Source organism: Jaculus jaculus, chromosome 9 (genome assembly GCF_020740685.1).
Source record: "Jaculus jaculus isolate mJacJac1 chromosome 9, mJacJac1.mat.Y.cur, whole genome shotgun sequence".
Classification (NCBI taxonomy): domain Eukaryota; kingdom Metazoa; phylum Chordata; class Mammalia; order Rodentia; family Dipodidae; genus Jaculus; species Jaculus jaculus.
In genome coordinates this window covers 83,622,986-83,650,259 of record NC_059110.1, presented here as the reverse complement: position 1 = coordinate 83,650,259, position 27,274 = coordinate 83,622,986, and the positions used below count along the sequence as shown (strand labels likewise).

General features: G+C 44.2%; 1 protein-coding gene across 1 annotated transcript in view; it reads left to right on the top strand.

Moving 5' to 3' along the window:
- Positions 1-26,240, top strand: part of Vps53 (VPS53 subunit of GARP complex) — a 192,304-nt gene extending 166,064 nt beyond the window's left edge. The window contains exons 18-22 of the mRNA XM_045158762.1: positions 1,789-1,937; positions 8,842-8,911; positions 22,971-23,108; positions 24,537-24,641; positions 25,119-26,240. Of these exons, the coding sequence (XP_045014697.1) occupies positions 1,789-1,937; positions 8,842-8,911; positions 22,971-23,108; positions 24,537-24,641; positions 25,119-25,289 (633 nt within the window). The 3' untranslated portion in view covers positions 25,290-26,240. The remainder of the gene's footprint in view (positions 1-1,788; positions 1,938-8,841; positions 8,912-22,970; positions 23,109-24,536; positions 24,642-25,118) is intronic.
- Positions 26,241-27,274: the final 1,034 nt, after the last annotated feature.

Genomic DNA, 27,274 nt, shown 5'->3' with positions numbered 1-27,274 from the left:
ACAGTCCCTGAACCTCTCTCCTGCCTTGTTCCTCATGACCTCCCATACTGTCAGAGATCCTCTTCTCTCTCCCTTGGTTGAAATCCCACCATAACCCTGGAAGTTTTTATTATTATTATTAGTTTAGAGAGAAGGAGAGAGAATTGGTACACCAGGACCTCAGCCACTGCAATTGAACCACAGATGCTTGTGCCACCTAGTGGGTATGTGCAACCTTGCCTTTGCCTCACTTTTGGGCATCTGGCTTACATGGGATCTGAAGAGTTGAACATGGGTCCTTAGTCTTTGCAGGCAAGCGCTTTTACCGCTAAGCCCTCTCTCCAACCCAACCCTGGAAGGTTTTAGAAGTGTAATACTCTACATGCTCAGCTTTTAAATGTTTTTGTCATGCAGGACTTCAAATGTACTCAAAAGTAGAGAAAACAGTACAGTGACTTCTTGACCCAGCTTCACTAAGCATGTGACATCTACACTTTCACCCCCTCTCTAACTCTAGATGATTTCAAAGCAAATCCCACACATAATAAATGTCGTTTCTAGTTTCCTTTTAAAGAACTTTAGTATGAGGATGTAGCTTAGTGGTAGAGCACTTGCCTAGCATGCTTAATGACCTGGGTTCAGGGCTGGAGAGATGGCTTAGCAGTTAAGGCATTTGCCTACAAAGCCTAAGGACCCAGTACCCACCATGTAAGCTGGATGCACAAAGTAGTATATATGCCTGGAGTTTGTTTGCACTGGCTAGAGCCCCTGGTGCGCCCATTGTCTCTTCCCTCCTCAGATAATAAGTAAAGTAAATGAATAAAAGGCTTGGGCTCAGTTCCCAGTGCTAGGGGGGGAAAAATGCCACAGTGTTTATTGTGTGTGTCACAGATCAGTACACATGGGCCACTGAGCAAGTTTGGAGGACAAAGAACAACCACTGTCGGTACTTTCTTTCCCCTTTGAGACAGTCTCTCATTATTTGTTTGCTGCTAAGAAGGCCAGACTATCTGCTTAAGAATTACTCTGACTCTACCCTGCATGTTTGTGGGTGTGTGTGTATTACAGGCACATGCAAGCATGGAGTCCAGTTGCATGTGGGTACTAGGAATTACTGCTTTTTGTTTGTGTTTTGGTTGTATTGTAGTTAGACATGGTGGCTCATACCTATAATCCCACACTTAAAAGGCTAAGGCAGGAGAATTGCCATAAGTTCAAGAACAGCTTGGCTTATTTAATGAATACCAGGCCAACCTAGGTTACAAAGTGAGACCCTGTCTCAAGAAACTAGCCAAACAATGATGACAATAACAATAAAATAAAAAAAATCCCAACTCTTCTTACTTACTAGAATGAAAGGTATAAATTAACCTGCTGCTAACCTGCACTACGTTTAGCCCAGCCACCTAGCTCTCCAAATTGTAACTGCTTAGAAGTAGACATCTCTCCCCTGTTCTATAATCCCTGCTACTGGTGTTCCTCTGTAGGTTTGGACAGGCCTTCATTCCTCTGCCTAGTGAGGTGGTACGGCTCCCTTACAAGTTGGCTGCTTAGATGGCCAAGGAAGGCTGTCTGAAACATGATAGGGGCTAACAAGAAAAGGAAAGGTGTCTTCCACTCCACTGTCAAAGCTGAGGTTTTTACCCGCAGTGTCACAGAACATACATGGCAGTTCCCCAAGAAAGTAGGGATCAATTATGTGATGCTAAGCAGTGACCTAATTTCCACACCTCTTCCCTTCCCCAGTAATGGATGACACTATTCCTTTCATGGGGTCTAAAGCTTGGTCCTGCCCTGTCTCTATTTCAGATGCAGTGGCAGAATGTGGAACACGTTGGTGATCAGAGCCCCTATGTCACTTCAGTCATTCTTCACATTAAGCAGAATGTCCCCATCATCCGTGACAACCTGGCTTCTACCCGGAAATATTTCACACAGTTCTGCATTAAGTTTGCAAAGTAAGTCCTAAAGTGTTCTTACCCCAAAGTGTTTTCCACTTGTTTAGGCCCTTTCTGGTTGAGAACCGTTCTCATCCCCAGGATAATGAGCAGGTGGCACAGAGGTTCCATGTATCTGCTGTCTCCCAGAACCCAGACTCTTCTGTGTCCACATGCCCCACAGAAGCTGCTGAGGCTACCTGGGCACACCATCACACAGAGTCTGTGCCTTACCTTGGGGTTCGCTCTCAGTTTTGTACCTCTTTGGATTTGAGCAGATCTGTAACCACATGAGTCCACCACTCTGCTGTCATACTCAGTGGGGTTGTTTTAAAGCCACACCACTCAGCATGCTCGCCAGCGCACGTGTGTCTGCCGTCCTTGGTTCACTCTGGTACATGAAGGCAAATGACTACTCATCTACACCCAAAGGGCCCCAGAGTAGCAGGAGCAAATGTGGGGGCTGGGGAGATATCTCAGTGGATAAAGTATGAGGACTTGAGTTCAGATGTCCAGAACCCATGCAAAGCTGGACACCACAGCACAAGCACCTGTAACTCCGGGTACCTACGTCAAGAAGGGAGAAGAGGAGAAGGAGACAAGAGAATCACCAGAAGCTCGCCAGCCAGCTAGCCTGGAGAGCGCTAGCCTATTAAACAGCTACCTGTTGATCAGTGAGACCATGCCTCCAGCAAAGGGGAAGGTGACGAGAGATACCAGAAGCTGTGTTCTGACCTCCAACTGCATACCATAGTGTATGCACATCCACACTCACATGAATACTCACATACATATCAAAATGTGTGTGTGTCCCGTACATTGAAAAAAACAAACAAAAAAAAAGATTATAGATTACATAATCATAACCACCCTTTGACCAGGTTTTAGTAACTGAAATTATTTTCCAGTGATCTCATGTATTTTTTTTTTTTCATTTTTTACTTTTATTTTGAGATAGGGTTTCACTCTAGCCCTGACTCTCCTGGAATTCACTCTGTGGTCTCAGGCTGGCTTCAAACTCACAGCAATACTCCTACCTCTGTCTGTTGGGTACTGGCATGAAAGGCATGTGTCACCACGCCCAGGTCATGTATGTATTTTATCTCTAGATTATAAACTTGTTAAGGGTTAGGACTGTCACTTCTTTGCTTTTGAGCCTCTTCTTCCTCCTTCTCCAAAGTACCTATTATTATAGCTGCCACAATTTATCCACTTGTGGATGTCCCTGAGTCCCGGGAAGAGCTAGTCAAGGAGCTTCGTTACCAAGGTAGATGGAGTAAGCACCTAGTTGCATGTCCTCCTGTCAAATCCTGGTGTGTGGCCATTTCTGGCTTGGTTTTGAAGCAAGGACATAGTTTGGTTCTTTGCCAGTCAACATCTGGCTACAGCAATGTTTCCCAAGAGACCAGGAAGTGATGAGGGCCAGTGTCTCCTCTGACCAATTATCAGATGCACATTTTGGCAAGTCGCTTGGGGAAGGGCTTCAGGAAGGTCAGCCCTGTCCAAGCTACTGTATTTGGGTTGATCTCATCCCAGTCCCAACTGATGATTCAGAACTCCAAGTTTCTGTCTTTTCCAAATCTCTCCCAGTTTGTATTCAATTAGGGTTTCCCCTGTCTGACATAAATCAATCCCCCAAGGAGCAACAAGAACAGGGGCTGTAGAGTTAGCTTTGCTTTCTACCTTGTGAGGAAGGCTGGAGCAGGCTCCCCAGGGAGCGGTTATGTTTGCAGTGCAGCAAGTGGACCAGGAGCTGACATTCCCTGCTCTCTCTGAGCACTCATTAATGTGCACTAAAAGCATTGCTGATAAATCACACTGTGACACTCCGTGTAACCACTGCTAGAAGTGTCTCTGTAAAAATGTACTGTGACTCAAAATCTCCATTGTGGGCACCCAGGGGTCTGATTATGCTAAGGTTAGAGTGAATAAGGAGTTCATTGCTTAGCTTGTCCAAGCATCAACCTCACATTCTCTCAGTGCCCTTTGTTATTACTAAGCTCATATTGAATGAACTAGGAATAGGATGTCCATCACACATCTGGAAAAGTTTAACCTGGAATCTAGAAAGTATTTTTGTTTTAATCCATGATACCCTCTCATTCTTGTAAAATACCAGCCTAATTCTAGAAACCTCAGAGGTAGGGATGGTAATTAGATCCTTCCCAGCCTAGGACAGTGGCCACCACCACTATCCTGATGCCAGTTACCCATGGCCACTGCTGGAACTTCTCCAAAGACATGTGTCTGGGACAGTCATACGTTTCCTCAGCCCACCCCCAGTAGATTAGCACAGAGACAGTTCAAGGGCACAACAACAGCTTACTCTAGTGTGAAGAAACAGGTTACAAGCTGTGTGGACACTTGTGATAAGTTTTGAATTCAGCCTCATTTTACTTGTCTAGCTCTGGTTTTTAGCATTGAAGAATCCTTTCCAAATAGTTCCTTATTCACACTCCCTCCAGATCAGCCAGCCTGTGCCTACATCTGACCTCTAGACTTCAAGTTCTCTTCCCATATATCTTCATCTTCTGCCCCATGAATGCTAGTCCATCCATGGATCCATTCTCTCTACTTGACATCTTCATTGACAGCAGCCTTTCCTGGTTAGACATCAAGGTTATCTCTGAAGTTTGAACCACAGACCTGGAGTACCAGCTTCACTAAGCTGATGCTCTTCTGTTCAGTAATGAAGACTATAAGACAGGTCTCTTTAAAAAAAAAATTTGTAATTACATATATACAATATTCTTGTGTTTTATTTTATTTTATTTTGGAGGTAGGTAAAAAAAAATTTATTGGCAACTTCCATAATTGTAAACAATATCCCATGGTAATTCCCTCTCTTTTCCCACTTTCCCCTTTGAAACTCCACTCTCCATCATATCCCCTCCCCCTCTCAATAAGTCTCTCTTTTATTTTGATATCATCATCTTTTCCTCCTATTATGATCATCTTGTGTAGTAGTGTCAGACACTGTGAGGTCATGGATATTCAGGCCATTTTTATGTCTGGAGGAGCATGTTGTAAGGAGTCCTACCCTTTCTTTGGCTCTTGCATTTCTGCCACTTCTTCCACAATGGACCCTGGGCCTTGGAAGGTGTGATAGAGATATTTCAGTGCTGAATACTCCTCTGTCCCTTGTTCTCAGCACCATGGTGCCTTCTAAGTCATCCCAAGATCATTGTCAACTGAAAAGAGAAACTTCTCTAACCAAAAATGATAGTAGCATTAATATATGGGTATGAACATTAAGAGAAGTACTTACTGGGCAGTTTGGTGAGCATAGTATATATATTTAGCCAGATACCAACAGACATTACACCCCTATGGTTCATGAATACCATTGTTTTAGGTTTTCAGTATCAGGGATATATTCCCTCCCATGGAACAGGCCTCAAGTCCAACTAGAAGGCGTTTGGCTTCACCCATAACATATGTGCCACTATTGCACCCATTGGCTCATTTGGCCTATCTGGCCAAATTTAAGGCTTGGAGCATCCACTGTTGAGTGTTTTCACTGGTGATTTCTCTTTCTCCCATTGAATTGCATGCAGCATAGCTTTTTCCAGCTTTCTGTCAGCTGGTCTACATGAAGGAGGTTATCAGCTCAGCTCCAGCAGGATTTCTCAGTGACATTGCAGCCCAAATATGTGGAGTCTTCAACAATAGGGTCTTACCATCTATTCCTGGTGAGAAACGGCAATGGCCTGTAATGTTTTGGGGGTATCAGAGACCTCCCTGGCCAACAACTCAGTGGAAGGTATCCCATCACTGGCACTGAAAATTTTCTAGTAACAATCTATGGTTTCTGAGTGTTCCATTTAAGACAGGTTTCTTAGTGGTTGTTGGGAGGATAAAAGGAGAAGTCCTGTGTAAACATCCTCTAAAAGTGCTGGTGCCACACTGATACTGAGAAAGTGGTAGCAGCTACTATTATCATAGCATGTATTACTTATCCACTGTGCACTCACTTAAGCATCTCCTCCATCCCAGACTCAGAGTTAAGTGAACTCAAGTGAAGGAAACAGACCTGAAAGCAGTTAAGGGTAATGAAGTAGGTTAAATGTTAGGGGCTGAGAGATTGGAAGTACGGTGGAAGAGATGGAAATAAGGTTACACAAAAGAAACATCCTTGACCAGGTCTGAAAAATGTGTGAGTCCTGACCCAAAGGGCCCTAGGAAAGGACATTCCAGACAGAGCAAATGCCCACTGGCAAGCCTGTGGAATCATGGGAGCTGTTCTAGCACATCCATATTGAAGTGTAGATACCAAGGGCAGAGAATCCAGAATGAAGAGTACTGCCTGACACTGGTACTAACCAGAGGGCCCAGCTATTCAGAAAGCTGAGGCAGGAGGGTCGCTTTGAGCTCAGGATTTTAGAAAGAAGGAAGAAGGGAAGGAAGAGAGGGGAAGGGGTGAGAAGAAGGAGGTAGGTCAAGGAAGGTTATATTTGTATTTGGAATAAATGCCTTTGGCAGCAGATGATTAGAATGAGAATGAAGAGTGCTGGAGACAGAGAGACAAGTTAGGAAGTAATTGAGTTTAGTTGTTCAAATGATGGGGTAGAAGATCAGAACAGGTAGTTGTGGGTACTTAGGGGAGGGGCTGGAAACAGTGAACATTGGAGTTGAGGCAGGGTATTATTCTTAACTTGGTGATGAGGCTGGAGGCTAGGGAGGAGCTGAGTCTGGGATGGCCAGGCTTGAGGTGCTGGCAGTAATCCATGACGTTTTCTGGTAAGGCCTTTGCACTTAAAGAGAACACAGTGTTGAAGACAGCTCCACAATGCTGAGATGAGCATCCAATCAAACACAGTTTTATGGGAGGAAGGGATTTATTTCTGGCTTACAGATCCAGGAGAAATTCCATCAATGCTGGAAGAAGCTGGCTTCCTTTCATAAATGCAAGCAGAGAGAAATAGCCACCACCATCCAGCAAATACCAAAATTCAGCAAGTGGCCCCACCCCTGCCCTGCCCCAGCTCACACTGCTCTCCACACCCTTTGGGCTGGAATTCAGATCCATCACCAGAGACACCTCAGAGATGGACTCCAGGATCCATTCCCCTCCTCCCCACCCCCCCCACCCCCCCGTAATACCTTCTCCAGCCAGGTGGCTGGGGGTTCAAGTTACACGTTTAATTTTAACACCTGAGTCAATGGGGGACATATATTCAAACTACCACACACAGTGTGCAAGAAAAGTTACAGAGAGTTAGGAGGAGAAGAGCACAGCTTGGGAGTGAGGAGAGAGGTGGCAACCAGCCTGTGGAAACGTGCTGCACTTCATCCTGCCTCGCATGGTCCTGATCAGCTCACTCTGCTGTTCCTCCTTTCTACATGTTTTCACTTTCAGCACAACCCAGCCTTCTTGACCCAAGCCTTATGGTTCTTTTACAAAGCTCTCCTGGCCTGCTGGAATCTTCCTGTCCCTTGCCTCCAAACCAGCATCATCAGCCCACCTGGTCTAGGTTGCTCCTCAGTCCTCAGCAAAGTTCCGAAAATTCATGTATTTTGTTTCTTGACCTCATATTTACTTCCTTAGCTGTTATTTCTTGATTTTGCACTAAAGAATGCCCTCATGTACATTCTGTTCTTGCATCTATTAGAATGTTTTTGGTTACTACATAGCCTGACTCAGTCTGATCCAAATGGTAGGTGAGTTTTTAAATTTCATATAACCTGCAAGAAGTGGATTGATGGCTCAGCAGTTAAAGGCACTTGCAAAGCCTGACAGCCCATATTCATTTCCCCAGTACTCATGTACAGCCAAATACTCAAAGCGGTGTGTGCATCTGGAGTTCATTTGCAGTGGCAAGAGGCCCTGGTATGCCCACTCCACCTCTCTCTTTACAAATAATTTTAAGAAAAGACTGTCATAACCTGCAGTCTGGAGGCAGGACAGAGTAGATACTGGTTGGTTTAAGAGTTCAGTGATGAAATTAAGACTAGGTTATTCATTTTGCTATCTTCCAAGTTGTCTGCCTCCTCAGAGTGATAGCAGAATGACCAGTATAGATTTTATATCCAAATTCAAGAATGCCCTAGGAAAGGAAAGGAATCCTCATGTCAGCTTTGCCAGGAAGCCCTTTCCTCCAATTGATTGGGCCAGCTTAAATCATGTCTCCCTCTCAGGACCAAGAACAGTCATCTCTGACTAGATAGGTTGTGGCCCAGTGGTAGAGTACTTGCCTACTTGTACCAGAACCTGGGTTCAATCCCTAGCATCACAAACAAAAATTCACCTCCATATCTTAGAATGTGATTGCCTTTTCCCCTCCATCCCAAGGCTGTGTTTAACCTAAACAAAACTAGGGCTTAGGATGGAAGAAAAGAGAAGGTAGTAGATGCTGGCAAGGGACAGTTGTGTCTACCTTGATGAAAGTTTTCATTTTAAAAATATTTTATTTATTTACTTATTTACTCATTTGCAAGTAGAGACAGAGAGAAGATAGAGTGAATGGGCACACCAGGGTCTCTAGCTACTGCAAATGAACCCCAGATGTATATGCTACCTTGTGCATCTGGCTTTACATGAGCACTGGGGAATCAAACCTAGTTCCTTAGGCTTTGCAGGCAAGTGCCTTAACCGCTAAACCATCTCTCCAGCCCTGAAAGCGTTCTTTATAAAATACTTGTTTATTTATTTATTTATATGAAAGAGGGATAGAAAGTGGGCTCCCCAGGGCTTCCTGCTGTTGCAAACGAATACCAGATGTGTACGCCACTTTGTGTACCTGGCTTTATGTGGTTACTAGGGAATCAAACCCGGGTTTGTCAGGCGTTGCAAATAAGCACCTTTCACTGCTGAACCTTCTCTGCAGCCCATGGTGGAAGTTTTCTTATGGAAAGGAGTGGGGCATGATAAAAAAAAAACTGGAAAGAAAATAGGCCTAACATGTCACTTCTGTTTTACCCACAGCTCCTTCATTCCCAAGTTCATCACCCACCTCTTCAAGTGCAAGCCAATTAGCATGGTGGGTGCAGAACAGGTAAGCTCAATGTCATACTGGCCTTTCCCTTGTAGGTTTTGTCACAGATGCAGTGCACACCTTAAGATGGTCTAGTCTGAAGAAATATGACTGATTTCCTTTGTGGCTACTTTTTTATATTTGTTTTTTTTTTTTTTCTTGTTTGTTTTTTGGTTTTTAGTTTTGGGTTTTTTTTTTGAAACAGGGTTTTCCTGTGTAGCCCAGGCTGACTTCAAACTTGTGGCAGTCCTCCTGCCTTGGCCTCCCAAGTACTGGGCTTGCAGGTATGAGCCACCATGCCTGGCTGCCCACTTTTTATTTATTTTATTTATTTTGATTTTTCTAGGTAGTCTCTCACTCTAGCCCAGCTCCTTCTTTGTTTGTCTCTTTCTCTCTCAAATAAATAAAATAAATTTAGAAAAAAATAAATAAAATAATAAAGCCAAGCCTGGTGTGTTGGTGCATGCCTTTAGTCCCAGCACTCAGGAAGCAGGGGTAGGAAGATCACCATGAGTTCGAGGCCACCCTGGGACTATAGTGAATTCCAGATCAGCTTGGGCTAGAGCAAGACCCTACCTCAAAAAAACAAAATATAGCCGGGCATGGTGGCACACGCCTTTAATCCCCAGCACTCGGGAGGCAGAGGTAGGAGGATTGCTGTGAGTTCAAGGCCGCCCTAAACCTACACAGGGAATTCCAGGTCAGCCTGAGCTAGAGTGAGACCCTACCTCGAAAAACAAACAAATAACAGTAAGTTAAAATAAAACAAATAACAGTGCCCATAGCATATAACAAAAGTCTGGCACATAGTCAGCCCTCATTACATGCCAGCTCTTATTTATTCTGTGCTTCTAAGACCAAGGACATGACCTTGCTTCTGTTTTCATTGCTCATCTTCCATAATGCTGTTCCACATGCAGTCTGCATGAAAAGACAAGAGTCAGTGCTTGCCGTCGGCTGTCTGGCTAACCTGCTTGAACTGGAGTTAGAAATGTCTTGGAAAACTCCCTGGGAGGTTGTACAGACTTAGACTCCAGCTGAGCTTGATGCAGCATTCAGTGCTCTGAAATCCTGACCCTTATATGTCCTAAACACAAAACTCATTCTCTCCGTTGGAAGTGGCAGAATAATGTCCTAACACGCCGTCTCCGGTTTCATTACCACATGTTTATTGGGCCTTCATTCTATTCAGCTCATCACTGTGTGGGATCCGAGAGGATGTGGAGTGATTAAGATCTGTGTACTGGGGAGAAGTTCTGGCGTTCTCAGTTACATATCTGTCTGCAGACCTGACAAAGCCCCCTGGAATACAAAGCTGGGAGCATGTTTTCATGAGGTTGTAGCTTTGCCCAGGCCTCACACACTGATTTAGTGTCCAGTACCCATGATATCCAGAAATTGTTTCTGTGTGAGGGAGGGGCCATGTGCATGCCATGGCCCACGTGTGGAGGTTCAAGGATAACCTTGGGGTATTTGTCCTCTTCTTCCACCTTCTTTTTTTGAGACAGAGTCTGTGTTGTTTTGCCTCTGCATGTGCCAAGCCTATTGGCTGCCTTGTGAACTTCTGGATTCTCCTGGCTCTATCTCATGTTGCCGTGGGCACATTAAGTCATAGACACATGCTACACTTTAGGTCCAGCCTTATGTGGGTGTAGGGGAAATTGAACTCTGGCAGGCAGACTTGCAAGCAAGTACCTTGAGCCCCTTCCCTAGTCCCTATCCATATGTTTGATATTGTCACATAAGTCCTATAGCATGTTATTTTTGTTTCTTTGTTTGCTTGTTTTGTTTTGTTTTTTGTGTTTTGATTTTTTGAGGTAGGGTCTCACTCTGGCCCAAGCTGACCTGGAATTCACTATGTAGTATCAGGGTGGCCTCGAACTCACAGCTATCCTCCTACCTCTGCCTCCCAAGTGCTGGGATTAAAGGCGTGCGCCACCATGCCCAGCTTTATCCTTTTAAATAAGTAATATTAAACTAATGGTGGCTCATGCCTATAATCTTAGCACTCAGGAAACAGAGGCAGGAGAATTGTATTCAGTATTAACCTGGGCTACATAGTAAGACCCTGTTTCAAATAAAACAAAAGAGAATATTAGCATAAACAGCTCAGTTTGGCCAAAGTTTACTTCTTCCTTAAACTATAGGTGAGAAACTCATCTGCTATCCGTAGAGTTTTGTTTCATAGACCCAACACAAAAATGAATGGATAAGGAAAGGGGTGGATCTCCACAGGCCTCGCCTCATGGAGGTCAAGGATGGGGCTGTAGGGTGGTGTGGGCCTTGAAGGATTCCTACATGAAGTCCAGGGTTAGCTAGGCAAAGCTTGCCTTAGCTTCGGTCTAGAAATCCAAGCCATCTTGTAGGTGAAGGCCTGTTCATTCACTCAGGCAGCAGGATCTTAGAAATCAAGACGTTAACAAAGAGATTTTCATAGGTGAAAACAGATTTTTGCCTCAGGTCATGGAGTGGCCTTAATCCAACCTTTAACAAAAACAGTGAAACTCAAAGCTGAGGTTTTTGTCTCACCTCAACTGTGCCTCCTTTGCCACAAAGATGCTAGATCCTAAGTTGAGGTTCTGCTTCAGTACTGATGCCAAGACTAGGAAAGAAGACCTTTTTATGTCTGCAATCTCATCACGATGAGTACATAAAGTGAGTGAGTTCTCTGCAGTCCCCAGAGTCCTCTTGAGCAATTGCAAGGGCACATGGAAATGAACCATTCCTGTATTTGTAATGCTTCTTGCTAGTTTGTGATTTTCAGAGAACCTTGTGGGATTTGCAGGGTCATTAATTAAGCTTACGACTGTGGTCGTCTATGAGTGAACACACAGCAGAAATGAAATCCATTTGCCTAAACTCACACTAGAGAAAACAGCACCGTGTATGGAAGAGAGACTCTCAGCCCAGTCCCCACTCTGCTGTTAATAGTCTCTGTGGTCACAAACAGTGGCCTGCCTGCTCTGTGCTCAGCGTCCTCTTGCTTAAGTAAGAGCTTTGAACCAGACACTCTCAAAACCGTCTTCTAGATTTTTCATATTGCTCTAAAGTACTTGGAGCAATCTGCTTCATGTTTGTAAAGTTAAACTTTTAGCTTCCTTCCTCAGCCTCCCGAGTACTGAGATGATAGGCCTGTGTCCATCACACCTGCCTGCTTTGTATTATCTTTATATGCCGTATCGAGGAGCTGGGGATATAGTTCATTGGCAAAGAGTATTTCTATATGTTATATATTGATGTTTTTTAAATTATGATAAACTTAACATAGGAAAATCCCCCAGAAGTGTATGGGCCAGTTAACCTTGTGGGCACACAGATGAACAAGAGACCCTGCCTCAAATAAGAGAAGAAGTATTTCCTCTGACCTCCACCAGCATGCGCATGCCTGCGCTCACACATGAACATATACATATTCTCTCTCTCTCTCTTTCTCTTTCTCTCTTACACACACTCACACACACAAGAATTGGACATTTTACTTCAAAAAATTAAAAAATGAATGAGTGGTATGGAGTAAATAAATACAGCAGAATTCCTTAGCACTTGCATTATGGCTATTTTAGGCCAGAGAATCCTCTGTTGTGGGACATGTTAAGCAGCTTCCATTATTTCTGCCCACTGAGTACAAGTGATACCTTCAAATGTAACATCCCAAGATGTCTCCGTCCATTACCAGATGTTGCTGGAGTTGGATGGGATTCAAGATCTCCCCCCTATCAAGTGCTTCTGGGCTTGAGAAACAGATGAAATTAGAATGACAGAATGTTTTGAGTTGCTGAAGCAAGGCTCTAGGCCCATTAGGGCTCATGATACCACTAGATTTACTTTACATATGTTTGAAATTCACCATAAGGTTTTAAAAAAAAATAGCTGGGCATGGTAGCTCGTACCTATAATCCCAGCACAGGTGAGGCTGAGGTAGGTAGATTGCCATGAGTTTGAGGTCAGCCTGTTGCTACAGAGTGAGTGAAGGTTAGCCTGGGCTAGAATAAGGCCCTGCCTCAGAAGAAGAAGCGTGTTCCACCCCTCCGTATAGCTACTCATATGTATGTAATCCAAAATAAGGTTTTGTGTGGGGAATAAATACAGTATTCCATGATTCCTACAATTCAACTAGTTCCCTTCCAGATTTCTTCTGCTGTTTGTGGTGTTGAGCCTGGAGCATGACATGTGGCCAGCATGCTCTGCCACTGAGCTCAGCTCCTAGCTTCCAGGTGTTCTGATTGCAGACTTGAGTTCAGAAAAGCTGAGCTTCCGCCACTCTCTCCTGCAAACACAGACACACTCCTGCCCAGGTATCAGAACTTTTCCTCTTTTGCACAGCTGTTCCTTTCCTGTGACCTCCACAGACATACACATGCCTGCACTCACACGTGAACACACATACACACATTCTCATACACACACACCTCATCATCCTTCCCATGAAGCCATCGTTCCTACTGAGAATGCCACCCTCTCCTGTCATTCAGTCATAGGGGTCCTCCCTTTGTGTACATATAGCTAAGAGGCAAGCCTAGCTACACACGTGCTTAGTGTGCAGGAGGCCCTGGGCTCAACCCCCAGAATCACAAGAAAGAAAGAAAGAAAGAAAGAAAGAAAGAAAGAAAGAAAGAAAGAGAGAGAGAGAGAGAGAGAGGGAGGGAGGGAGGGAGGGAGGGAGGGAGGGAAAGAAAACAAGCATGGTAGTACACGCCTATAATTCTAACACTAGGGAGTCAGAGACTGGAGGATCAGAAGTTCAAGGTAAGTTTTAGACGGACTTGGTCTACATGAGACTCTGCCTTAAAAAAAAAAGAGAAAAGTATACAGATTACAAAAACCCCAGATGCATGATTTTTCATAGAGAATGTGATTGTGAATGGTAATATCTAAAGGAATCTACAAAAAGAAAAGGATCTACAGATAAAATATTAGAATATGAATTCAGCAAGACTGCTGGAATTAAAGTCCTGGGCTGGAGAGATGGCTTAGTGGTTAAGCCCTTGCCTGTGAAGCCTAAGGACCCCGGTTTGAGGCCCTATTCCCCAGGACCCACGTTAGCCAGATGCACAAGGGGGCGCACGCGTCTGGAGTTCGTTTGCAGTAGCTGGAGGCCTTGGCGTACCCATTCTCTCCCTCTTCCCCCCCTCATATTTATATATATTTATATATATATCTGCCTTTCTGTGTCTGTCACACTCAAATAAATAAATAAATAATGAACAAAAAATTTTAAAAAAATCTATTTCTAAGCCAGGTGTGGTGGCGCACACCTTTAATCCCAGAACTCAGGAGGCAGAGGTAATAGGATTGCTGTGAGTTTGAGGCCACTCTGAGACAAATTACAGATCAGCCTGAGCTAGTATGAGACCCTACCTTGAAAAAAAAAAAGCTATTTCTTGGGGCTGGGTGTTATAATGAGTGCTTGCGGGACTCAATCCCCAGCACCACCAAATAAGTAAACAAATGTATGTTCTATTAATCAGTGACAAGCAGTTTAGAAATGATAATTTTGAATGAAACCATTTGTAGCTCAGTGTGGCGGTTTAGCAGTTACCTTCTCATTGCTGGGACAAAACACCCAACCAGAAGCAATTTGTGGAAGGCACCACTTTATTTCTGGCTTTCAGTTTCAAGGGGAGATTTTATCATGGTAGGGAAAGCATGGCGAAAACAGGTAGTCAGCCAGGCATCAAAGCCCCTCGGCAGCAGGAGGGAAGAGGTTTCTATGTTAGGCAACATAGCATGACCCCATCTCACAAAATAAAGAAAGGAAACTGGGGGGCCAGGTGTGGTGGGACACACCTGTAATCCTAGCACTCAGGAAGCAGAGATAGGAGGATCACCATGAGTTCCAGGCCACCCTGAGACTACATAATGAACTCCAGGTCAGCCTGGGCTAGAGCAAGACCCTACCTCAAAAACAAAAAAAAAAAAAAAAAAAAAAAACAATCAATGCTGAAGAAATGACTCAGCAGTTAAGACACTTCCCTGCAAAGCCAAAAGACCCAGGTTCTATTCCCCAGTGCCCACATAAAGCCAGATGCACAGAGTGGCACATATGTCTGAAGGTTGTTTGCAGCAGCTAGAAGCCTTGGCATGTCTATTCTTTTTGTCTCTCTCTATCTCTTCGTACAAATAGCTAAATAAAAATATTTTTTAAAGCATTTTAAGTATTTATTTGAGAGTGAGAAAAGAGAGAGGGAGAAAGAATGGGTATATAAGGTCCCTCCAGCTGCTGCAAACAAACTCCAGATGCACGTGCCACCTTGTGCATCTGAGTTACGTGCGTCCTGGGGAATTGAACCTGGGTCCTTTGGCTTTGCAGGCAAGTGCCTTAACCACTAAGCCATCTCTCCAGCCCTTAAAGTATTTTTGTTAAAAAAAAAAAAAAAAAGCCCTATGGTAGGGCTGGAGAGATGACTTAGAGGTTATGGGTCTTGATTGTAAAGCCTAAGGACTTGGGGTCCATTCCCCAGTACCTACATAAAGCAAGATGCACCAAGTGGCACATGCATCTGGAGCTCGTTGGAAGTGGCCAGAGACCTTGGTATACCCTTTTTTTCCCCCTAGCTTTCTTTCTCTCTGCTTGCAAATAAATAGAACATTAAAAATAAAAATAAAAACCCTGTTGGCCTAGAGAGATGACTTAATGGTTAAGGTACTTGCCTGCCTCAAATATATAAATTTAAAAAAATTTTTTTTTAAGTTGGGCATGGTGACACATGCCTTTAATCCTAGCACTTGGGAGGCAGAGGTAAGAAGATCACTTTGAGTTCGAGGCCACCCTGAGACTACCTAGTGAATTCCAGGTCAGCCTGACCCTACCTCGAAAAAAAAAATCCAAAAGGTTATAGATACCTAGGAGTATAACTCAGTAGTAGAGTGTTTATTTAGCATGCATTAGCCTTGAGTTCAATTTCCAGTACTGCAAAAACAAAGAACTGTATAGGCATTCTACAAAGATAGTTATACAGTATTTAGGGACATTGAAGCCAGGTGTGATGGCACAGTTGTGCAGTCCCAGTGTTCAAGGAGGCTCAAGAGTCTGAAGTTAGTGTAGCTAAATAGGGAGTTTCAGGCCAGCCTGGAGTACAGTGTGAAACTCTTGTCTTCAGTGAAAGGGAAGGAAGGAAGAAGAATGAGAAAGAAGGAAGGAAAGGAAGAAAAAAGGAACAAATTCTCTTCCATAGATGAGTGATGAACTATAGGCCACTGCTGTTCAGTCTACAAAACAGCCCAGCAACAATCTCAGCCCACCAGTCCACACAAAAATCAGCTTTGAGTTGCAAAAGAATCTGACAGTGACCACCTCTTGCCCAGTGTTCGTGCTGAATGAAATGAATTACTAGCTGTTTTCAAGGTAAACAGCAGATTTTCATGATCAATGGGACCTTTTGTCTTCACTTCTCATAGACAGCTGCTGAGTCTGTCACACCAGTTCTCATCTTTTTAAATGACATTTCTTCACGTAAAACCCAAGAGCAAGGTTTTCATCTCTTCAGCTGTCTAGTGAAGGCAGAATTTTATTGTGACTGGCCAGGGAATGAAAGTATCTTATCTCCTTAAGATACAGATCACACTAGAGAATACGTCTGGTTCATTCAAAGCTCTTCCTGTCACTTAAAACCTTACAATTATTTATGCATATAATGTTTCTCTGGGAAGTAGAAAAGGTGGAAGTATCCTCTTATGTTTTAAGATATAATATTTTTTCCTTCCAACAAATAAAATGGCTTTGATTTTGATAGGCAAGGCTCTTAAAATTTGCTACATGGAAGACCAAGTTGAATCTTTGCCAAGCCTCAGAAGGCATCCTTTTCTTAAAAAAGAAAACTTTATAGTTAGTAAAAATGTAGAAAATTAAAAGGATACCGGCTGACCACTCAGCTCGGTGAAATCTGTGGCGTGTTCCCAGGCTTGCTGTAGACTTTTTCTTACTGAAACAAATCATGATAGCTGTTTGCTAAAACCCCTAAGAGTTCTCACCCCTCCGTTCTCCTCTCTCTATACCCAGATGTAAACACTGTTCTGATTGTGGTTTCTACATTCTCTTGTGCATTTTTGAATTTTATGTATGTGTATATTCCCAAATGATACGTGGTTATGCTTTGCTTATTACTAAGCTTTATATAAATCATACTATACATATCATTTCCTCTCTTGCTTTTCCCACAACTTAATGTTTTTTTGAGATTTATTCATGTTGATATGTGTCATTTGTGTTCACTCATTTTATCTTAAGTATCATTTTCCATTGCATAAATATGCCACCATTTGTTTATCTGTTCTCTTTTTATGGACACTTAGGTTGTTTCCAGTCTTTTGCTTTTGCAAACAGTGGGTTCAGGGAAGATTTTCTGCATGGCGTTAACAACTTGAATCTGGAATGTTCCCTGTCATCTCATGTTAGGTGCTTGGTGCCTAGCTGGTAGTGTTGTTTTGAAAGCTTCTGGAAATTCTAGTCTGGATGGAGGAAGTAGATCACTGGAGCATGTGGTTGATGTCTATATCTTGCCCTCGTCCCTTCCTGTCTGTCTTCTCTGTACTTCTTGTCTGCAGAGAGGCAAGGAAACTCCTCCACCACGTGACCCCACCACCATCATGCTCTGTGCAACACACGGGGTCAAGCAGCCATGGACTGTGATCCCGCTGAAGCAATGAGCTACATGTCTTTCCTCCTTTAAGTGGTTTCTGTCATGTATTGGGTCATGTGACACCAAGTAAACAACACAACACAATGGACAAGAATTTCTCTAGATGATATAAGTAAAAATTCTGTATAATAGGTTTTGCATCTCACTGCATACTCATGTATGGCCTGAAGTTGCTTTATAGACCATAAACTTGTTGCAGTCCTTCTGCCTCTGCCTTCCAAGTGCTGTGATTATACATATGTCTGGCTGACTGTGTATATCTTTAAGAAGATATTACTAGGGTCTGGAGAGATGGCTTAGCAGTTAAGGCACTTGTCTGTGAAGCCTAATGACCTAGGTTCAATTCTTCAGGACCCATGTAAGCCAGATGCACAAAGTGGCACATGCATCTGGAGTTCACTTGCAATGGCTGGAGGCCTTGGCACACCCATTCTCTTGCTCTAATAAATAAATTAACTGTTTACACAAAAAGAAGATACTACTAATTTCCTTCCAAAGTTCTGATTAATTTAGTTGTCTCCATAAATGTGAATTTCAGTGACATATCTATGCCATATCTATTGTGAAGTGCTAGGGATGGAACCCAGGGCCTTGTACATGCCAGTAAACACTACCAAGCTAAACACCGAGCCCCAGTCTTTTTCATAGTCTATAGTGTTCTGCATATCATTTTCTTGTCAACATTGGACATGTCCTCTGCTGTTTTGTCTTTGCTTTTTTTGAGTTTTTGCTTTATTTGAGGCTCTTTTATTTTAGGGTAGTATATTTTTCAGTTCCTCTTATGTTTGGCATTCTTTTCTACCCATAAACAATGAAAATAAATCTGGGGGGCTGGAGAGATGTCTTAGCAGTTAAGGCATTTGCCTGTAAAGTCAAAGGATCCCGGTTCAATTCTCCAGGACCCACTTAAGCCAGATGCACAAGGGAGAGCATGCATCTGGAGTTCATTTGCAGTGGCTGGAGGCCCTGGTGTTGTGCTCATTCTCTCTCTCTCCCTCTTTCTCTCTCTCTCTCAAATAAATAAATAAATATTTTAAAAAGTAAATAAATCTGAGGCTGGAGAGATGGCTTAGCAGTTAAGGTGCTTGCCTGCAAAGCCTAAGGACACATGTTCAACTCTCCAGATGCCACTGAAGCCAGACACAAAGGTGAGATAAGCACAAGATCACACATGCCCACTAGGTGGCGCAAGCATCTGGCATTTGATCTCAGTAGCTAAGGCCCTGGTCTCTGTCTCTGTCTCTGTCTCTGTCTCTGTCTCTGTCTCTCTCTCTCTCTCTCTCTCTGTCTCTCTCTCTCTCTCTCGCACACACACACACACTCTAAAATAAATCTCTTGTTTTCTTATAAACATTTAAAGATTTTTCTTTATTTTGGATTTTAAAAAATATTTTTGGGCTAGAGAGATGGCTTAGCAGGTAAGACATTTGCTTGCAAAACGGTAGGACCACAGTTCAATCCCCAGGACCCACATAAGCCAGATGCACAAGAGGGCACATGTGTCTGGAGTTTGTTTACAGTGGCTGGGGCCCTAGTATGCCTGTTCTTTCACTTTCTCTCTCTCTCTCTCTCTCTCTCTCTCTCTTTCCCCTCCCTCTTTCTTTATTTCTCTTTCTCAAATAAATAAATAAAAATAAACTTAAAAAAGAAATTTAAAAACTTTTAAAGAATATTTTTATAAAGTGGTACACTCTTTTAATCCCAGCACTGGGGAGACAGAGGTAGGAGGATTGCCATGAGTTCGAGACCACCCCGAGACTACATAGTTAATTCCAGATCAGCCTGGACCAGAGTGAGACCCTACCTTGGAAAAAATATATATATATGTTTCGAAGAGAGAATGGGCATGCCAGGGCCTCTAGCTCCCACAAACAAACTCCAGATGCATGTGCTATCATGTCCATCTGGCTTTACATGGGTACTGGCAAATTGAACCTGGGTCCTTTGGCTTTGCAAGCTAGCACCTTAACCACTAAGCAATCTCTCTAGCCTTTTTTTTTTTCTTTTTTTACTAAAAATATTTTTATGTTATTTATTTATCTTAAATTTTAATCCACCTGGAATCAAGATTATTTTATTTTATTTTTTGAGAGAGAGGCAGAGAGAGAGAGAATGGGCATGCCAAGGCCTTTTAAAAAGCTGCTGTGAGCGAACTCCAGACACATGCACCCACTTGTGTGCATGTGCGACATTGCACACTTGAGTCACTTTTGTGTCTGGCTACATGCGGGACCTAGAGATTCAAGCAAGCCTTCTTAGGCATCGCAGGCAAGTGCCTTAACTGCTAAGCCATCTCTCCAGCCACATTTTTTTTTTATGGTTGTGTGTGTATTTGTATGGTTAGTGTAAATTTTAGGGTCTTGCTATGAAGCCCAGGCTGGCCTTGAACTCCCGTGCTCAAATGATCTTTTTGCATCAGGCTCCCAGGGAGCTGGGACTACAGACTCACACCACAGTGCCCAAATCCAGTACGGTTGTTCCTTCGAGGCACGTGCGTTGACAAGGCACCATGTAAATTCATGGAGCTCATGTGGGCCTCAGAAGGCTATGCTATTCTCTTTGGTGCTGAGTACACTCCTCCTTGAGCCTGTGGCTTTTCAAAAAGCAAACACTAGGATAGTAAGGCTTTTTACCTTTGAAAATTTAGGAATGTTCAAGATGCCCTCGCTGGTCTTCACTTGAGTGGCTTCTTAGAAAGTTTAGGCTTTTGCAGATGCACATGCTGGCGCCTGTGCCTGGAGTTCATTTGCAGTGGCTAGAGGCCCTGGCGCACCCATTCTCACCCTCTCCCTCCCACCCCGCTCTCCGTGTCTAGTAAATAAATCAAAAGATATCTTTAAAAAAGAAAGAAAGAAAGAAAGTAAGTTTAGGCTTTTTAAGCCTTATTCCCGCATGAAATTACTGTGTGCTTAGAGTAGCCTTCCGCACTGCTTTTCAAGAGCAATATTTCTGAATTATTTTGAATAAAACATTGATGTATTTCCCAAATAGCATTGTCAAGGTTATACTCATCATAACCATTCAGGTAATAGTGTCGCTCATAATTAGTTTATCTGCAGTCATTCATTCTTGGGCCCAAAGCAAAGACAGGGTAAAGCAGAAGACATAGAGAAGCATGGGGCTGTAATTACGGAAGGCTTTCCACGAGGAATAGAGCAGAGAAGCAAACCTGCTCTGAACATCTTGACCACTAGCATTGGAGTTTAGTGGGAGCAGCAGTGTCTGTCACCCCACAGCCACCTTTGGCACCCACGTGATTCTGTTCTCCTAAACCATCTTACTAGGCCAAAGTAGGCCCTTACGGCTTCACCCCTCCCTCCCTCCCTCCCTTCCTTCCTTCCTTTCTTTCTATTTTTGGGCTTCTTTTTCTTTGCAGTGTGTGTGTGTGCACATGTGTACATGTGTGTGTGCATGTGGAGTCCAGAGGTTGATTGTGCATTCCCTGGTCACTTTCTACCTTATTTATTGAAACAGGGTCTCTCACTTAAACCCAGAGCTCACTGGTTCAGCTAGTCTAGATAGCCAGTTTGTCCCGGGGATCATCTGACTGCCTCCTCAGCGCTGGGGCTACAGGAAGGCCGCCATGCCTGCCCAGCATTTACGTGTTGCTGGGGGTCTGAACTCAGGTCCTCACACTTGCACAGCAAGCACTTCACCAACTGAGCCATTTCCCCTGCCCTCCTTCAGTCATTTCTTTCTTTCATCCATGTATTCATTCATTTTCAGGATCCTAGGGATCAAACCCAGGACCTCCCACATGTAGAGTGTCCTGCCACTGAACTATACCCCAGCCCCTACCCTCAATCAATTTTTTTTTTTTTTTTTTAGGTAGGGTCTTACTGTAACTCAAGCTGACCTGGAATTCACTATGTATTCTCAGGCTGGCCTCGAACCCATGGTGATCCTCCTACCTCAGCCTCCCGAGTGCTGGGTTTAAAGGCGTGTGCCACCACGCCCGGCTTGCCTCAATCATTTCTAAGCCCCCTGGTCACAAGGAGTCAATAGGAACCGTGGCAGCTCTAAGCCAAAACTACCCAGTGACATCTAGCTTATCTTACCTGGCCTCTGGATGACAATAGCAAGCTATTAAGCCTCTGGAACATTGATGCTTTCCTGTATCAAATTTGAATAATATATAGCTTTTTAAATTTTTATTCATTTATTTATTTGAGAGAGAGAGATTGGGCACGCCAGGGCCTCTAGCCACTGCAAACAGACTCCAGATGCATGTGCCACCTTGTGCATCTGTCTTATGCAGGGGGAATCAAACCTGGGTTCTCAGGCTTTGCAGGCAAGCACCTCCAGCCCAACAATACTTGTATCTTCAGAAGAGCAGGGCCTCCTGAAGACAAGATGCAAATAAGCATTCCTAGCATCATCCTAGCAGTTGGTGGTCCATGAGGAAAGCTGATCTCTTTTCCAATAATTGCCATCTAAGAGAACCGGAACAGACAGAGAAAATTGGATTATTGCCAAGATATGCTTAAATTTGATGAAGTTTCCTACCTCCTAAACACCATCCAGAGAAATTCAGACCATAGAGACAATGAGTTAATTACCTTTTTCTGCCTAGTGAATAAGCAAGATTTTCATGACAGTTTTCAGTGTGGATGAGCGTGTGGCCAGTCTGCTGGTAGTTATGTAAACAGGTGCCTTCTGTGTGGAAAGGAGTTCAGATGTGTTCTGGGAACCTTAAAAATGTCCTTATGCTTTGGCCTGTTCTAGAGACTGTCGCCTAAGGCAATGTCACTGGTGACTCTAGAATATGTGTGCAAGACTACCTTGCTGTTTGTTATTAATGACAAAAATCTTGAAACAATAGGAAAATTATTTAATATTATGTGTGTGTGTGTCATAGAGTATTGTATAGCCTTTAATCATATTACTAAGATTGCCAAGATGGGAAAGTAAATTGTATAACCTTTGTATATTTACTGGAAAAGCCAGGATATAAAACTGTACATACACACAGTATGATTCTGATTTTAGCTGTTTATATACACACACTAACAAGCAGAAGTGATACTACATTTAATCTTTGTTTCTTGAGGTTGTTTTTCCTGAACGGTGGGAATCATAAATATTTTTTCCCCTTTAACATTCTATTTATGGGCTGGAGAGATGATTCAGTGGTTAAAGCCTTTGCTTGCAAAGGTCGGTGGCCTGGGTTCAGTCCCCAGTACACACACAAAATCATAAAAGTGGTGCATGATCTAGAGTTGGTTTGCAGTGGCAGGAGGCCCTAACATGCACATCTTCCTCTCCCTTTCCCTCTCTCTTTCACGCACACATACAAATAAATAAATAACTTTTTAATTTTTCACATTTTCTTCAATGAAAATGTATTGTGCACACAATTAGGAAATTGTGATTGATCAGCACAGACCAGCTAGCTGCTGTGTCCCATGAGGTGACTATAACACGCTTTGCTTGGCCCACAGCTGCTGCTGGACACCCACTCCCTGAAGATGGTCCTCCTCGACCTCCCTTCCATCGGCTCACAGGTGGTGAGGAAGGCGCCTGCCAGCTATACCAAGATTGTTGTGAAGGGCATGACCCGGGCTGAGATGATCCTCAAGGTGAGGATTGTGTCTTTCTCAAAGGAGCTGGTCACATTTTTGACCCTTTATTTCAGGAAGTTGGGATTTTGAAAGCACAATCTGCCCTGTCCCCACCAGCTCCAGAGGACTGTGCACATTCTTTGATATTGTTGAAAGTCAGTGGACAGTTACTTGGGGATCAGTAATTCGTCCTGACAAATGAATTCTTTGTTGTCATGGGAGTCTCCTATAAAATGGTTTAGCCAGCTGGGAGTTAGTGGCGGTGTCACTGTGAATCAGTGCAGAAGCCAGGAATCCCTTTGCCTCTCAGCAGGAATTTCAGGCCCAGCTGTCACTTACTCCTATCCCCAGAATCCTCTTTGGCTTTCCATGTCTTGCACCTTTAAGTGAACTCTGAACAGATGTTGTAATAACTGAATCTAATTGGCAAATGGGCTTTTTAAAGCCTCATTTAACAAAAGATTGTACTTTGGGTGCTGATGGGAGAGAGTCTGCAGCGTGCAGCACCTGCCTCCGGTTTCCACCCATGCCTGTCAGAAAGGGTCGTGGGGGTGGGAGACGAATGGCGTCGATAAGGCTGAGAGTCCAGGGCTGCAGCGCCTCTGGCTCATTTCCCAAAGTGGCTCAAACGATGGCAGGAGTAAAGAGAGGCAGCTTTAGGCTTCAGACAGCCAGATGAGGATCCTGCAAAGCCTCGAGCCAAGGCCTGAGGAAACTGGAAGCAGCCTGATGGCCCTCTTCCCCAGCTGGCTTGCTCACGAGAGGAGACATGTAGTGGGACATACCTTTAGAGGACTTCTGGGGAAACTGCTTCTTGCCATTTTTTGGGGGCGGGGGAGTACATTCTCAAAATTTCAAAACAAAATTGGTATGCTGGGCAGAAGAAAAATCTGATATCGCATTTCAAAACCAAATGGAAATGAATCTGAAGGCTGCAATGCCACCTGTCTAAACATTAATTGGCAGTTTAAATGAATGTGGAGAAATGAAGCTTTAGATTTGAGGTCTTCAAAAGAATGTGGCACCTTTGGGATTTTTGTGAGAACATCCATGGGTGTCAGTTCCTTTGGCAGTCTCTCGGGAATAGACAGAGGTAGCAGGTACTTCGTGCCCATGAACTGCCTCTAGCAGGAGGTCCTCCAACAGTTTTCCCCAGATGGTCCCACCCAGCCCCCTGAAGGAATGAGGATCCTCAGTGGGGGGAAGGGCAGAAGTTTGTACTAAAAGCAATCCAGGCAATAGTTATGATTCAGCCACTGTTAGAAGTATTGCTCTAATTGAATGTAAGTTGAAATGGGCCATCCAAGCACTTCTGAGCATGGGATTACTGCAGTGTAAGGGAAGCTTGCAGACCCTTTGTGGTCTCCTGGCAAGCAAGGAGAGATGGCCCTGCCCTCTAACTCCAAGGTCTCCCTGAGGACCTACTTTTATTCCCTTCCTTGATAGGTGGTGATGGCTCCTCATGAACCTCTGGTGGTTTTTGTTGACAACTACATCAAACTCCTTACAGACTGCAACACAGAAACCTTCCAGAAGATACTGGACATGAAGGTGAGCTCTGTCTGGTTTTGCACATGCCATCCACACTGGGCTGTGGAGTATGGATGAAACTCCCCTTGAGTATGGCCTTAGAATGTAGGTGCTGTCCCCATCCTGTACCCCAGATTGCAGGGATCCTTTCCTGGAGGCTGATTCTGGTCATATGCACAGGCTGCAGTGTCCCGGAGACCTCCCTGCCCCAGTGAGAGCCACAGCCTGGCAGAGGTCAGAGTAGAGGGAAGGAAGGAAGAGATAGGGACTTATTCTTCCCTCTTCACCCCTTCTTGCTCTCCTGTCCCATTACTTGTTTTTACTTCCTCTGTGGATCTCCCAGACCACTGCCCAGGCTGGTATTTAGTTCCCCTGAAGCAGTGTTGAGTCCTCAGGTTAAAGATATTATGCTGATTTGCTGGGCTAACAGGTGTGCTCTGTCCCAGCTAACCGTTGTGGGGCCACCTCCTGACCACTGTCCTTTCTCCTTCCCCTCAGGGGCTGAAGAGGAGTGAGCAGAGCAGCATGCTAGAACTCTTGCGCCAAAGGCTCCCTACTCCCCCCTCGGGTACAGAGGGTTCCAGCTCGCTGTCCCTGATGACTCCAACACCAGAACAGGAATCATCCCGCATCCGAAAACTGGAGAAACTAATTAAAAAGAGACTGTAAGGAACATAGACATTGCATTGACCCTAAGAAGCCACTTCCTGGAAGCCACCACAACATGACTGTCAGACCCCCAGTCTTGAGACCTCCTGGAACATTTGGCATATTAAAGTACCTCTCCCATGTCCAGCTGGGGGAGACAGGAGAGAACTGTGTTATAAGAAGACAATTTAGAATGTTTTTGATTCCTACAGCCAAGGCAGTAGTAGATGAAAGGACCCTGTGCCACTTGCTATCTTAAGGCTGTCCTTGATGGTAGAGTTGTCACTGATTCATGTCACCTCACCTGTGCAGTCCTCCCCTCCAGCTGTAGGCCCTCTTGACTTCCCACCTATGCCCCAGGCTTGGCTGAGGAAGCCAGGACCCCTCGGCCCCTGCTTCCTCCTGCTCCTGCTTCAGGTCATGACCTCTGCAGCAAGAAACTGCCTTAACCCCCTGTCTCTGGGATTGGCTGGGGCCCTGAGCAAACTAAGTGGCCAATGACAGAATGGGACACTAGCCTTTCTTTGTGAAGACACTACAAGCATGGCACTTTTCCACGTTGATTGTTATTTCCTGGGACATAACTTCCTTCTGGTTACTTTCATGACATGGCCAAGTTGTCCCCATGTCTCCACAGACTCTAGAGGAAAGATGCCCTGTGTATCTCTTGCTGGGGGAGGAGACAGGCCATGTGGATGTGGATGTAGATGTGCCCGACCTGAGCAGCAGGTATCCATCCTGTCTGCTATTGGAGGCACACCTGAAGCTGACTTGCACCCAGGGTTCTTCTTCGCACTGTCACTGAGTTACAGAGCAGATTGTCTGTACACTTCACTCTGCTGCTGACTTGCAGGGGAGGCATTGCCTTCTGAGCAGGGAAACCAAAAAGTTTTCTTGAAAGCGCTTTCCTAGGCTCTGTCTATGGCAGCTGTGAGAAGGAATAAAAAAACGGGCCTGTGCCATCTGATCTTCCTCTTGCTTCCTCATTCATTTTCAAACCCATCTGACTTTCCAGAGCCAACATCCAAGGTGACTGACCACATGTAGCACCAGAGCGTCACACTACTGTGCTACTTCAGAGAAAGGCTTGGTGTGTGGACACCAGGGAACACAGCATTGTCCTTGCACAGCAGAGCCCAGCCCGACCCCAGCCTGCTCTTGCCACCCACCTTCAACTGCAGCAGAGCTCTGCTGTAGGGAGCGCCCTGCCTCCAGGGCGCGGGCACCATATCCCAGAGTCACCCTGGAGTCATCCTGAGTCCAGGGAGCAAGCACCATATTCCAGAGTCACCCTAATTCTCTTGGCTCACTGGAAACAGGTTTAGTTAGCCATGACCACAGCTTCAGGACAACCACCATTAGTGATAGCTTAAAAAAAAAAAAAAAAAACTTTTTTATTGACAACTTCCATAATTATAGACAATACACCATGATAATTCCCTCTCCCACTTTTCCCCTTCACAAATCCACTCTCCATCATATCTCCTCCCCCTCTCAATTAGTGTCTTTTATTTTGATGTCGTCATCTTTTCCTCCTATTATGAAGGTAGTGCTAGGCACTGCAAGGTCATGATATCAAGGACAATTTCTGTCTGAACAATTGCATTGTCAGCAGTCCTACCCTTCTTTTGGCTCTTACATTCTGTCCATCACCTCTTCTGCAATGGACTCTGAGCCTTGGAAGGTGTAATAGAGGTGTTTCAATGCTGAATACTCCTCTGTCACTTTTTCTCAGCCTTTTGGGTCATCCCAGTGGTCATCGCCATCTAAAAAGAGAAGCTTCTCTAATCAAAAGTGAGAATAGCATTAATATGTGAGTATGCATGTTAAGAAAAGTGCTTAATAGCCAGGTGTAGTGGCACACACCTTTAATCCCAGAACTTGGAAGGCAGAGGTAGGAGGATCACCGTGAGTTCAAGGCCACCCTGAGACTACATAGTGGATTCCAGGTCAGCCTACCTCAAAAAAAAAAAAAAAAAAAGTGCTCATTGAGCAATTTGGTGATG